Genomic DNA, 14,473 nt, shown 5'->3' on the forward strand with positions numbered 1-14,473 from the left:
CGAATAAGAATTTAGGCAAATAAGAATTTAGGCAAATAACAATTCAGTGATTCTGTGAATTTCTGAAACACACCATAAATTTTTATTTCATAATATCAAAAATAAAAATTTATGTTCAGATGGTTCTTTAAGATTTGTCCAGATCACTTTGTATTTTTCACACAAAACTAATTCATGTTCTGATTCTTAGCGAAAACTGAGCAACAAGGAAGTGTATCCAGAGACTATATTACTAGATTTTAATTTGTGCTCCCAGAATCATCATTCAGAAAAACTGAACTCTACCATAATATTTACATGCATCCAATCTGTTTTTAATGTTATATAGATAAGGGAATTTTGTATGCAAAAGAAGAAGAAAAAAAAAAAAAAAAAAAAAAAGCAGGTAGGTATTTAAGAAAATAGTTAGCATGAATGGCAGTAGGTTAGTTGCATCCTCTACTAGAAAGAGTTGATTAGAGAAGAGCACCCTGTGAAATGTAATCAAAACCAAAGTACTTCAATCGCAAGATAGTAATAGTAAAGCAAAGGAAAAATGTTTCAAGGTGTTCATGCTTTTTGGGTGGGTTGTTTTTCTTTGTGTGTGTGTATTGCTTTAAGTTAACAGCTTTCCTCTGTGTAGAAAATTGCTCATTTTATAGGTGATGAAGAAATGTGAAAGTTCATGCATTCCATTTTTCTTCTGGTTTAATGATGTAGTAACTTCTGTGTCAGAGAATATGGGGACTTCAAATAAAACAAGTACAATTTAAAACAGGTCAAACTGAGGCTTTATTAACTGCAATGATAGCAAGAGGACATTTAGACAGCATCTCCCCCTCTTTTTTGAGTGACTGTAAAGACAGGTCCTATGTAGTGTTTCTGGAAAGGGAAAAAGAAAAAAAGGCAGGAGGAAAAAAGTCATTCTGGTGTTAGCAAAGCCAGCTGTCCAGCCTTGAGCTGGATGGACTGCAGACAATCATTTATAATTGTGCCTATCTCTTGAGAGGGATGGAGCCAAGTAGTTTCTGTAGCTCTGAATTGTCCCGTGTTCATCCCTGACTGTCTGCAGCTGGGCCAAATGCCGAGGCAGCGACAAGAGATCGCATGGCAAATGGCGTTTTATTCAAGTTTACACATCCTTATATACCCTTGGCACAGAGCCTTCTAGAGAGTAGGCATGGCTTATCACGCCCATATGCTTGCGTCACGTATATTAACTAGGGAGGTGGAACCTTTCCTGTAACAACCCAAAGCCCCGCCTTTCACCTAATACACTACAAGCTTCTTAACTCATAGCTCCGAGAAAGAATAATTGAATGTGTACCAGCACGGAAAGGTGGCTTGTGGTGGAGCCTGGAGGAGCAGTGTGCCCCGTATAACCTTTGCTCTGAGGTGGGGAGTCAGGATAGTCCCACACTGCCAGTTATTAGCTGAATGTTTTATTCAGGATAAACTTCGTAACCAGATCTTTCAAATATTATTGATTTTGACACCAAATGTGCATTGTATAGGAAGTACTGTGTGCTGAGTAATGAAAATGATGACTTTCTGGTAATTGGTGTGGATGTTATTTGTATTTTTTGCCCAGTCCTGAAAACAAGAATCAAGAAAAAAAGGGACCCTTCATGAAGATTAAGCATCCTAGGCCTTGGGGAATATCAGAAGAATAGGACTAGTGGGACATGTTGACATTGCTAACACAGCTGGGATAGCACAGCTGAGTCTATAGTTAAGACAATACAGCTAGAAGGGAAAGGTAGCCAAAGAAATTGATTTTGACTGATTGAGTAGAGGAGCTGGGTCAAAGTAACCTGAGGAATACTTCTGACTTCATCCTGTGGGAATCAAATGTTGTTTCTGCATTTAGAATAAGATAAGAATATTTTATTTCAAGGTCTCATTATATAAGTGAAGCAGTTTGTAGTTATTAGGTAGAAGTTATTATGTACAAAGACTGCAGCTCCTGTCTGTCCAGCTGTCTGAAATAGAACTAACAATATGCCTGTATAAACTAGCAACAATGTATGTTTTAGTGTTTTGTTGTACGCATTGTAAAAATATACAAGTCGTGACATACCTTAGGATGTGCCTGAAGAGATATCGGGAAGGACTGGAATCACCCCCTCCCCGGGCTCTTTGTTTAACAAAGGCCTCTAGGACAGAATGGAAGAAGCTTTGAAGCCAATCAACATATCAGTACGATAAGAGTACCGAGACATCTTGGAGACAGAAACAGCAGGATGGCGACTGACAAGATAGCAAGTGAACTAACAAATTTAACAAATGCAAACCTCGGGTAAAATTGTAATACCCAACCAAAGGGGAGAGGGGAGGGGAAAACATCTGGGAGAAAAGGTATAAAAACTGTAACATCATGTCCATAAGTGCGCTTCTGCCATCAGGGCGCCCGCCATTGCAATCGCGAATAAAAACTGCTTTTTATCAGAGATACCGTCCTGACCAAAATTTATTGAGGATATTTCCAACAATTTGGGGGCTCGTCCGGGATTCATTATCGCTTCTTGGGGTGTCCCCCACTGCACTGGACAGGATAAGTGCACTCCGCTGATTTTAGCGGTCCTGTCTGGGTGGTGAGGTGACTTCTCAGGACAGCCGATGGGAAACCGAGATTGTTACATAAAGGACGGACTCTGTGAAAGCCAAGGGGCTAGGCTGGCACAGGTGTTAACCCTTGCAGACCCGGAAAAATTCGTGCACGGATCAAGGTAAGGGAATTTAATTCTTATCTTGGGTTGAGACTCTTGAGTGTGTGTGGCTGAGACGCACTTCTAGTGCGAAGTGAGTGCGGAGTCCCAATCCGCGGTTCCGTTGTCCCGCGAGGGGCACGGCCGGAGACGGACGAAGCGGCTGCGGTGCTGAAAGCGAGAGTCTCGGGAGGGAGCTGTTGGTGTACGGTACCCTGCGCACTTGACGAAGTGCCAGCAGTACACCCCTATTTAATCCCAGAGACGGAGCGGGTGCTCCCGAGGGATTGGGCCCAAAAATCCGAGAATCGGAGTGACATGTGAGCTGGGTAGTTCACAGTAGCACTCCGGAGGGATGGGTAATAGGAGCTCCGTATAACAGGGTAAAAGGGTCCCTAACACTGTGCCCAAAGATAGCCCCTTGGGAAAGATACTACAGAATTGAAAAAAAAAAAATGATCCCAAAACCATGGACAAGGATAGGGAAAAGATGTTTAAAATATTGTGCACAGATGTGGCCTAGAGAGCCACTACAGGGAAAATCAATATTTTGGCCAAAATATGGATCTGATAAAGGTTGGGTCTGTCAGATCTTGAATTTATGTGTAAAGAACAAAACCCCTTTTCAAAGAAAGAATCAGAATATGCTGCCTGCGGGGCGAGTGCGGAGTCCCGACCCGCGGTTCCGTCCTCCCACGAGGGAAACGGCCGGGGACGGACGATGCGAAAGGCCTCTATGTTCTACATGTTACGATGTTTTTGTATTTGTTACGTTGTTTTTGTCTTATTAATTGTTGTTAGTATTGTGGCAATTGTAACACACATATTAGTGAAGTGCATATGGAGTCGGGTGGGGGAAAAAGCCCACAAAAGGCAAACCACAATTAGTATCGAGAACCTGTTGCTTTTGTTGTAGAAAATACCGCGGTTTAAATGTGATAATGATCCAGATTAGAGAAACAATAGGGTTGTGTTACCTCCGCTTTAACATGTTAACTTTACGAAATTTGTTTTTGAACCATTGTTCCCCCTCCTCGTGTGTGTATGAACATAAGGGAAAGAGATACCTTAGAAAATCTCTTAGGATGTATATTGGCATGTTGGAGGGATATTGCTGGGGAACCGGGAGGGACTCTAAGCAAGAACACCCTCATCAAATAATGTAATAATTGGTGGTTAGTGTCTAAGTTGGGGGACGGGTTAAAATGATTCCAAGACCGGGAAAAAGGATAGGGATAAAGATGAAATTGGGAATCAAGAAAAAAAAAAAAAAAATGAAATGTGGCCATAAAGATAAGGGTGGAACAGCCCAAGGAATTGAATGATATGGATTGCTAAGGGAAAGTTAAATGGTATTAAGGATGTTTGTGGAAACTGAAAAATTGTACTGTTTGATATGTGGGTTTTGAAGGGAATGGGACAAACTGCTTTGATGGTATAAGGAAGTGTAATTGCTATTGGTATACAGAAGTATAATTGAGGGTGTGTCAAAGTGTAACTGAAGGTACAAATAGCGAAATCGTGTACAAAGGAAAAAGGGTTAAAGAGAAAGTGAGTTTATCTGTGCTGGTATGAGAGCAACCCCCTGTATTGTTTCCCCCCCCTTTGCAAGAACTCTTGGAGTGAGAGAGAGCCGGGTACAGAAACTGTTGCTGTAAACAGCAAAAGGGGGAGGTGGGGAGGAGGGGGCAATGGAAGTGAGAATAGCCTTCATGTGCAGAGATGTAGGAAACCTGAAATCCCAGTGTTAGCACTGGACACCTCTGGAGAGAAGGAGATGAAACTGAAGTAGGATGTTAGTAGTTTATGTAATGATGAGAGTTTGGAAAGTGAGAGTTTGGGACAGACACAGGCTGGAGGAGGAAGGACTGGCAAGGTATAACAGGGATGTCAAGACTGAAAAGAGGTTGACGATATGAAAACAGAACAAAACTGATTGACAAACAGATAGTAAGGGAATTGGTGATAATAACAGCTGTTACTGTTGTGGTGCCAGAATAGGGCCGTAGGACCCAGAGATCCCCTCAGAGAGAGGTGGGGGGAGTGGGGGCTTGAAGTGCCCAGGGAGGGCTCCGCCCCACCGGAAGGAAAGCAGTGTGCAAACTGCAACGGGAAATTGCACCTAGGGAAGCAGGATAAAGAGATTTATTTTCTGGTGGATATGGGTGCTTCTTACTACTCATAGATGGTTTTGTAACAGTAATAGAAGCTACTGCCCAACAAGAAAAGGTTTACGGTTTTTTTTTGGATTAATTAAATATAAACTAAGTAGGAATACAGAAATTCTTGTACCTGACAGGTAACAAGCAACCTTGCCAGGTTGCTCTGGCAAGAAATTTAATAAAACTGGAGCTAAGGGTCCAACAATATTGACTGATTAAAAACTGTAAGTCTGACTTTAGCACAAATGGGGAAAAACAATGTTGTACCCCAGGAGTCACAGCAATATCAAATATGATGCACTTAGGGGTGTGGGCATCAGGGCCACACATGAAGCCCTGAATAGAAGTTAAAAGCAAGAGATTGCCCAGTCAGGGTAAAGCGGTGCCCTATAAGGATATGTAACTGTAGAAGGATAGAAGAAATAATAGATAACTTTTTGGAGTTTGGACTCCAATTTTGCAAAATTTTCTGATAGAAAGTACAATTGTTTGGTACAAGACTTGAGGGCAAGTAATAGAATTGTTGAATGCATACACTCAGTGGTGGCAAATCCATGCACTTTATTAACCCAGTTAAGGAATAAATAGGTGGTGTTTACTTTCTGGATTTGAAGGATGTTTCTTCTGCCTGCTTTGGCCAATACGGGGAGAAGAGACTCAGTTAACCAGGACAGTGTTACCCAGGGTTGTGAGAACAGCTTAATGATTTTTGAGAACTGGTCAGCTCTGAGCCTGAGATCTGGGATCCTCCATCCCAGGGTGGAACTTTACTGCAGCACGTGGATGCCACGGCAACAAAAGAGAACTGTATAATGGACTGTGAGTTTGCTGAGTTTCTTGGTTTACAGAAAAGCACAAATAACTCTAACAGCAAGTGACATATTTGGGAGATTACAGCTGGACTTTGGACCTTAAGGACTGCCAGGAAAGAAGCCATCTGCCAAACCCCTGAGCCACAAACTGCCAAGGAGCTCCATACGTTCCCAGGAATGACAGGATGATGCTGACTGTGGATACACAGCTATGGACTGATCGTAAAGCTCCAAACAACTTGATAAAGTGAGTAAGGGATGGCCAGGGTGCCTGAGGGCGGTGGCTGCACTGGTGCTCAATATTCTAGAAGCCTGTAAATCTACATTGGGCCAAAATATATCACTTTTAATATCTCATGCAGTGTTTATTGTATTGGAGGCAAAAGGGGGACATTGGATCTCACCCCAAAGATTCCCAAAAATACCAGGCCATCCTGATAGAGCAGGATGATGTAGAAATGATTGTAACTAATATTGTCAACCCAGTATCTTTCCTTAGCGGAACTCCTGAGAACCAGTATCTCCTGACTGCTTTGAAACAACTGAAGCTGCACATTGCAGCTGGTCAGTTGGACCTGAAGAACAAGCCCTTAGAAGATGCAAAAGATGCCTGCTTTACCAACAGCTACAAGGGGACTGTAAGGCAGGTTATGCAATAACTGCTACTGACCAGGACCCAGGGACTATTTTTCAAGTTCACCCATTCCAAGCCGGGGACTGGATCCTGATCCAGATGGAGAAGGAGACAAAGCTGCAGCCTGACTGGGAAGGACCATTCCAAGTACTTCTAATGACTGAAACAGCTGTGAGGACAGACGAGAAAGGATGGACTCACTACACACTGGTAAAGGCATCCACTAGCCCTGAGGTGTGGGAACTGTTGCCACAGAAAAACCTTTAAAAGATAAGAATTAGAAGGAAATCATGAAAAGTTTTTTTTTTATATGCATATATTTTTAATTATTATTTTAACTAACCTTTAACTTTTCCTCAAATAGGTGAATAAATTATATACGTAAGTGGGAGAATATTATAACCTATATAGAACTAATGCTCAGAAAAAGTTTTCCATGTTGTAACAAAAAGTTTTTACTGCTGTAACAGAGTGTATCCCATTCGTTATCCTGATATATATATTCGTTATCCTGTTCTGGAAAATGTAAAATTTGGCAATAATGCAGGGGAGGGACCAACTGGTAGTTTTTGATATGAATAAGGGACTCTCTTGTAGTGTATGGAATGATGTATGGTGGGCAACTACCTATTGAGGCTGGACATATACGCCTGGAATATTTGATACTTCATGAGCACGTAAGGGAGCTGTCCAGCCAGACTGCAAACCGTTGCAGTGTAACCCGGTAAAAATAACAATTAACAAGACTGATAGCATTATTAATACCACTTTTGGTCTTGGGGTAGATATGCATGGAAAGGATTCAACAGCGAGATTCCAGATAGCTGTGTGGGATACATTGTGAAAATATCCAAATTGTCCAGGATAGGGAAGAGCTTAAAAAGGGGGTTAGAAAATCTTCCTAAAAACCCTGCAATTGTGACAGCTAAGGAGATAAAAGATCTTAGATAAACATTTGAAATCAAAACAGGATATGGGGACAGTAATGCCTGGGTAGAATGGATTAAGTATACTGTCCAGAGTCTCAACCATAGCAATTGCTATGCTTGTGCATCCGGATGGCTCATAGCTCAGGTGGTGCCCATTCTGCTGGGATGGACCAAGGAACCAAAGGGAATGCGATGCATGATTGCCTTGTACCAAGAGAAAACTGCCTGGGGAAACAGAGACTGCAGATCTCTCTCCCTCTTGTCTCCTCCAATGCCTGATACAGATGTCAAGATCCCTCCTGCAATCTCTACAGCGGTAGGTAACCATACAGCTTGCCTCTCACGGTAGGGTGTGAAGGCTACCAGGCCTATGGGAAACTTTTCCTTGTGCAGTGAGGTCTTGAATGTTATGGAGGATTCAGCAGGAAATTATTCAAGACTGGGAATCTCCAGGGCAGATCTCTGGTGGTACTGTGGGGGAAAGGTTTTATGGTCCACCCTACCATCTAACTGGGGAGGCACCTGTGCACTTGTTCAATTAGTTATAGCATTCACCCTGGCATTTGAAAAAGGAATATGAAAAATTCTGGAAGAACCAAAAGGAGTTTAGGGGTATCATTTGATGATGCAATATATATATAGATTCAATTGAGGTACCTAGAGGTGTCCCTGATAAACTTAAGGCAAGAAATCAAAATGCTGCAGGATTTGAGTTACTGTTTTGGTGGGTGACTATCAACAAGAATGTAGACTGGATTAACTACATCTATTATAATTAACCGCGATTTATAAATGATACAAAAGGTGCAATTAAGGGAATTGCAGAACAGCTAGATGCCACGAGTAGGATGGCCTGGGAAAATTGGATTGCTCTAGATATGATGCTAGCTGAAAAGTTGTGTGTGTGTGTGCAATGTTGGGAACCCACTGTTGTACCTTCATCGCAATAACACAGATCCAGACGGCACAATAATTCATGCATTGCAGGGACTTACTACCCTTGCGAATGGATTGGCAGAAAATTCAGGAACAGATACCTCTATCACTAGATGGATGGACTTGTGGTTTGGTAAATGGAAAGGGATGATTGTTTCTATATTTACTTCTTTGATAATAGTAGCAAGAGTCCTGGTGGCCATAGGATGCTGTATTATCCCCTGTGTAAGGGGCCTGGTACAGAGATCAATTGAGACAGCATAATTAAAACAAACACCAGTGAAACGACCACCATACTCAGATAAAATGATAATATTAAAGGAGATGGGTAATGAAAATAATGATATTAGAGGAGATGGGGAATGACGGAAGTGATGAAGAGTTCTATAAGATAATACCTTAAAGAAAAAGCAAAGCTTGCAGAAATCAACAGTGTATAAAGAAGAAAAGGGGGGATTGTGGGAATCAAATGTTGTTTCTGCATTTAGAATAAGATAAGAATATTTTATTTCAAGGTCTCATTATATAAGTGAAGCAGTTTGTAGTTATTAGGTAGAAGTTATTATGTACAAAGACTGCAGCTCCTGTCTGTCCAGCTGTCTGAAATAGAACTAACAATATGCCTGTATAAACTAGCAACAATGTATGTTTTAGTGTTTTGTTGTACGCATTGTAAAAATATACAAGTCGTGACATACCTTAGGATGTGCCTGAAGAGATATCGGGAAGGACTGGAATCACCCCCTCCCCGGGCTCTTTGTTTAACAAAGGCCTCTAGGACAGAATGGAAGAAGCTTTGAAGCCAATCAACATATCAGTACGATAAGAGTACCGAGACATCTTGGAGACAGAAACAGCAGGATGGCGACTGACAAGATAGCAAGTGAACTAACAAATTTAACAAATGCAAACCTCGGGTAAAATTGTAATACCCAACCAAAGGGGAGATGGGAGGGGAAAACATCTGGGAGAAAAGGTATAAAAACTGTAACATCATGTCCATAAGTGCGCTTCTGCCATCAGGGCGCCCGCCATTGCAATCGCGAATAAAAACTGCTTTTTATCAGAGATACCGTCCTGACCAAAATTTATTGAGGATATTTCCAACAATCCCAACGACCACCGGAGCGAGACCCCCACTACGGACTGCGCACGCGTCAGTAAGAGGGACAGCATGTAAATGAGCTTCCAGATAAACAATGAATATGTTAATGATTTCTTGGAAATTTTATGAATATGTATGCACATGCTCTATAACTTTGTAACGCTCCTGCCTTTCAGTGCACATGATAGGAGGAGTGATCCCCCATGTGCCCAGCACTGAATAAACACATACCTGCTTTATAACCTATCTCTGGTTATAGAGTCTGATTCCGCACGTCAGTCCCCCCTGTTACATTAGGAGGACAACATATGATTTGATTATTATCAAAGTATGGCGCTATTTTCTCTTGAGAACAAATATAAGTACTCATAGAAAAAGATGAGAACATTATCACTAGGCTATCATAGCACCATGTATTAGTACAGTCTCCTTTTATGGCAAACATCTCTTCAAAATGATGAGTCCCAAGTTTTCTGTGAGAGGGCTTTCCTTAGTTTTACTCTGAGGTATGATTTGAGAGCTCGAGTTATTTCTGTGGTACTCATTTCTCCTTGCTTCACATAAAATGGGTAGTGTGGGTTTAACAGTTTATTGTCAGTAGTGGTTGTTCTGATAAGCCACTGTTTGTAGTTGAGAATGATGGTTTAGGCTCAAGTCTGAAAGTTCTCTTAACAGCCACATTCCCAACAGGGAATCAGAGTTCATTGGATTTGAGGTACGTTGAAAGAACAGGCTTAGTATTTTGAATTCAGGTTTTATTTATACTGTTTGTTTCTTTTAGTGGTAGGTGTATAAATGTCAGTATTACACTGTTCTAATGAGGAGGATGGTTTTTCTGCTGTTTTAATTGCTTAATCCTTGACACTAAGATCATTGTCATACTCAGATAACCGCTGTTTTAGAATAGTACACTAAATTTTATCTGGTGTTTAAAGAGAACCTTAAAATACAGGAAATTAATTTACATCTTTTTCCATTCCCAATCCCTGGAGTTTAAGAAACAGTAATTTTAATTTGGAGATATATTTCTCAGGAAATAACATCAATTGATGTTATCAATGAGTGCAATAGAGCAGCAACAATTGTGTTTATTTTCGTAAATTGCATTATATTAGCTTAGTTTATATTCTGTAAAACTTAACGCATAGAGAGATGTTAAGGGGAACAGACTGGACAAAATTTTGGAGCACCCCTTCCTTCCCCGAGCACAACACCAGGCCGGGGCACGGCAAGCGGCTGCTGCTTTGTCCCCGCCCGGCGGCCCGGGGGAGGCGCGTTGGGCCGAGTTCGCCCGCAGCACCGCCCGGGGGTAAGGCCGTACCGCCGTCGCGAGTGCACTGCCGGCTGACGACGGGGAGGTAGAAGGAGAGCCCGGAGCGGCGCTGCCAGGGTGGTGAGCGGGGATGGGGTTGGGCGAGTTTTCGCAGCGGCCGAGAGTAGAGAGGAGCAGGGGCCGTGTCCTGAGAGCATCTAGGCCGTGCCATGGAGGGCTTGCTCGCTGAGGGCTGCGGGGTCCCGATGTACGCAGAGAGGCCGGGAGCAGACGCCGAGGACGCCTTGCCCGTACTCAAAATGGCGGCACTCACGTGATGGCGGTGTAAGGTAGAGAAGCTGGGTTAAAGGCTGCGTTGCGAGCGGCGTGGAAGATTGCCCCCAACAGGTGGGAGTGGGGGCGGCCTGGGGGCTGCGGGCAGCAGTTGTGCTAAGGGGGGATTTTTCTTTTTCATATGAGAATAATCTTCCTGCTGAAAGTATATAATGGACTGCTGTTACTGTACTACCCACAGAACATCAGCTGTTGTAGGATGTGACGTGGCACTGCCAGGCTCAGCACTCTGCCTGCCCTCAGAGATGGTTCATGGTTTCTGAGCTCGTATGTGGCGCTGCACATGGGAGAGACCTCCGCTCAGTGCTGTGGCTGTTTGAAGGTCTTAAAGGTTTTCCTCCTCCGTAGTACTTGGGTGAGGGTTTTAGATGCAGCAGCTTGCAAACGCTCTGCAGAGCCATGTGCGGTTGTGAAAGCACAAGCTGGAGGTTGTGGGAGGTAGATGTACCTTCACAAAGGCACTGAAGCATTGCTGTAGAAGTGTGTTTCTTGGTCTGACTGAGGAACCTTGAAGGTGCAATTTTGGAATGCTAGGAGGAGGAACGCTCTGCACTAATACCTCTCAGGAAGATGCCAAAGAAAAAGCAGTGCCTTGTAGTGCCCACAAGCTCTAGCTGCACAGAATGGCTGCGGAGGGCAAGATATGGTCAAGGCAAAAATCGCAGAAGGCATGAGCTATATTTGATTTCTGTGGCGTAGAGCCAAAAGTGAGTCAGAGTTCTGCTGTCCTGGCACTATTAGGAGGAAGGTTCACTTTGGGCAGTGAAGGGACTAATACTTGAGCCTGCCTGGTTGGGATTTTGAGAGGAAAGAACAAACTTTGTTGGCATCTTCTGACCCTAAAGAGAGTGGAATGGTTGACAAGAAAAGAAAGATTTTGGTTATGTTAAGAATTTACTGAGCCAGTAAGTGTTAATAATAACTGTGTTTGAGTCGTGCATAATGAAGTCCGGTTCCAGAGTAGTAATGGCAGAGTCTTTGTAGGACTGAGGCTGTATCACTTTTCATATTTTTGACTGAAGCTATATTTGTTTCGCCTTTTGATCCTACTTTTCTTCAGAGTGCAGTTCAGATAAAAATCACAGGGACATCTGTTTATAGTTCGGAGTGAAAATGTATGAATTTCACTCTCCATAGTGGCAATTTACTGAGTGTCTTTAAAAATCGTATTTTTGACGTGGTGCTTAATTCTATGTTTTTCAAATCATTCAGTTAAGCAATTCCTATTGTTATGTTCAGGGAGACATACTAAGTAGTGTAGATGTGTAGATGAAGGAATATGTGAATGAAAAGATGCACAGTCTTGCAAGGTGTCTGTGGAGACTTGAAGGCTGTTCTTCCTTGCTGAGAGCTGAGATCTTAGGCTTTAGGTTGTGCCCTCAAAGGTGAAGACTTTGGTGCTTGTGCTGAGGTTCCTGGTGCTTGTGCTTTACTGTATAGGTTCCACTAAATCTACTACAGAGTTCCAGTGTGTAGTGTTGCAATGACCTTTTGACTGTCTTTATTCTTAGCTGTGTCCTAACAGTCTTCTCCTTTGCTTTCATCTGTTAGGAATAATGTTTCCAGCATGTCTGTGCAGTCACTGCTTTGTGAAAGAATTGCCGTTGCCAAAGAACTGATCAAGAGAGCAGAAGCCCTTTCCAAGTTCCAGAAAAGGAGAATAGAAGGTGGGGCAAAACTATGTGGCAAACTGAAGGCTGAGTTAAACTTCTTACACAAAGTGGAGTCAGGGAAGGTGGTTATTAAAGAATCCCATCTGCAGAGTACAAACCTCACCCATCTCCAAGCAATTATCCAATCAGCAGAGAACCTGGAGGACGTTGTCAGTGTCCTCCAAGTCTTCTCTTATGAGGACAGGTTTGGAAATAGACAAACACTGGTGGTAGATGTTGTAGCAAATGGAGGTCACACGTGGGTGAAGGCCATTGGTCGGAAGGCTGAAGCCCTGCATAATATCTGGCTAGGAAGGGGCCAGTATGGTGACAAAAGTGTCATTGAGCAGGCAGAGGACTTTCTGCAGGCAAGCTGTCAACAGCCAGTGGAGTACAGCAATCCCCACATAATATTTGCCTTCTACAACGGCGTGTCCAGTCCTATGGCAGAGAGACTTAAGGAGATGGGGATATCTGTGCGAGGAGATGTGGTTGCAGTGAACTCGCTAGTAGAATCATCTGTGGAAAACCAGCACTTAAGTGCCAATGAATCAGATGAAGAAGGCCTTGAACTGCAGGTCACCAGAGTAGATTGGAAGAATTTAGTGACCAGCATTGCTTTTCCTACACAGATCAAAGTAAATGTGTGCAATAGAGTGAACTTGGACATCACTACATTAATAACCTATGTCTCTGCTCTGAGTTATGGTGGCTGCTACTTCATCTTCAAAGAAAAAGTTCTAACAGAGCAAGCAGCTCACGAAAGGAGGGAGAGAGTCCTGCCTCAGCTGGAGGAGTTCATGAAGGGGAAGGAGCTTTTTGCATGTGAATCTGCTGTCAGAGATTTTCAGTCAATCTTGGAAACACTGGGAGGACCTAGGGAGAAAGAACGAGCTGCATTGCTTGTTAAAAGAATTAATGTGGTCCCAGATCAGCCATCTGACCGTGCCTTACGACTAGTGGCTAGTTCAAAAATCAACAGCCGTTCTTTAGCTATTTTTGGGACAGGAGACACTTTAAAAGCCATTACTATGACTGCAAATAGTGGTTTTGTGAGGGCAGCTGCTAACCAAGGTGTCAAGTTCAGTGTTTTTGTTCATCAGCCGAGGGCGCTGACAGAAAGCAAAGAATCTGTTGCCACACCTTTACCAAAGAGCTGCCTACATGATAATGGATTGTAATTTGTTAAAGGAATTTATCTTTGAATATTGCTGATCTTTCAATGGAAACATTTGGAGAAACAAGAGAGTCATAGCAATACATCCATTTTCTGGTTGTGTAGCAGTGAGAACAGAAAATGAGGAAATGGAAGGGTTCCCCAGGACACTTGCATTGTCTTTATTCAGTTTTTGTTCTTTGTTCAACTAAATTTATTCACTAAAGTAATAAGATTTCCTATAAAATCATTAACTGTTACAGTATATTAATTGTATCCACCCCTATTAAAATATTCAGTTACAGCACAGAGATCCCTGTCTTTTCTTATACCGGGGAGACCAGAACTGGATACAGTGCTCCACCTGAGGCCTGACCAGGGCAGAGTAGAGTGGGGAGGATCACTTCCCTTGACATGCTGGTCACAGTCCTTTTAATGCACCCAGGATCCCATTGGTCTTGTTGGCCAACAGGGCGCACACAGAATCACAGAATGACTCAGGTTGGAAGGGACCTCAAGGATCATGAAGCTCCAACCCCTCTGCCTGGCAGGGCCACCAAACTTCCACATTTACTAGATCAGGTTGTCCAGGGCCCCATCCAACCTGGCCTTAAACACCTCCAAGGACGGGGCATCCACAACCTCCTTGGGCAGCCTGTTCCAGGGCCTAACTACTCTCCTAGTAAAGATCTTCCCCCTAACATCCAACCTAAATCTTCCCTCTTTTAACTTAAAACCATTTCCCTCAGTCCTGCTATTGTCAGCCCTTTCCAAGAGTTTACTCCCCTCCTGGG

The 14,473-nt window shown here is 42.9% G+C and overlaps 1 protein-coding gene across 8 annotated transcripts; it reads left to right on the forward strand.

Annotated features, from left to right (window-relative positions):
* Window positions 1-10,538: 10,538 nt before the first annotated feature.
* Window positions 10,539-13,986, forward strand: C2H7orf25 (chromosome 2 C7orf25 homolog). 8 transcript variants are annotated; one of them, XM_085539913.1, is made up of 3 exons: window positions 10,539-10,867; window positions 11,053-11,193; window positions 12,423-13,986. In XM_085539913.1, exon 3 carries the CDS (start codon window positions 12,439-12,441, stop codon window positions 13,702-13,704), a length of 1,266 nt encoding a protein of 421 aa, XP_085396039.1. In that variant the 5' UTR covers window positions 10,539-10,867; window positions 11,053-11,193; window positions 12,423-12,438; the 3' UTR covers window positions 13,705-13,986. The 8 variants fall into 8 exon arrangements, with proteins under 8 accessions (XP_085396039.1, XP_085396041.1, XP_032298901.2 ...); XM_085539915.1 differs by having other exon boundaries at window positions 10,539-10,658; window positions 11,053-11,226; XM_032443010.2 differs by having other exon boundaries at window positions 10,539-10,658.
* The last annotated feature ends 487 nt before the right edge of the window (window positions 13,987-14,473 follow it).

The sequence above is a fragment of the Coturnix japonica genome, chromosome 2 (assembly GCF_054131305.1).
Source record: "Coturnix japonica strain WE chromosome 2, WE-NBRP24, whole genome shotgun sequence".
NCBI classification, from domain to species: Eukaryota; Metazoa; Chordata; class Aves; order Galliformes; family Phasianidae; genus Coturnix; species Coturnix japonica.

Bases quoted from the DNA above. Each gene is read 5' to 3' on its own strand.
- C2H7orf25 (XM_015854920.2), top strand. From the start codon at position 12,439: ATGTCTGTGCAGTCACTGCTTTGTGAAAGAATTGCCGTTGCCAAAGAA.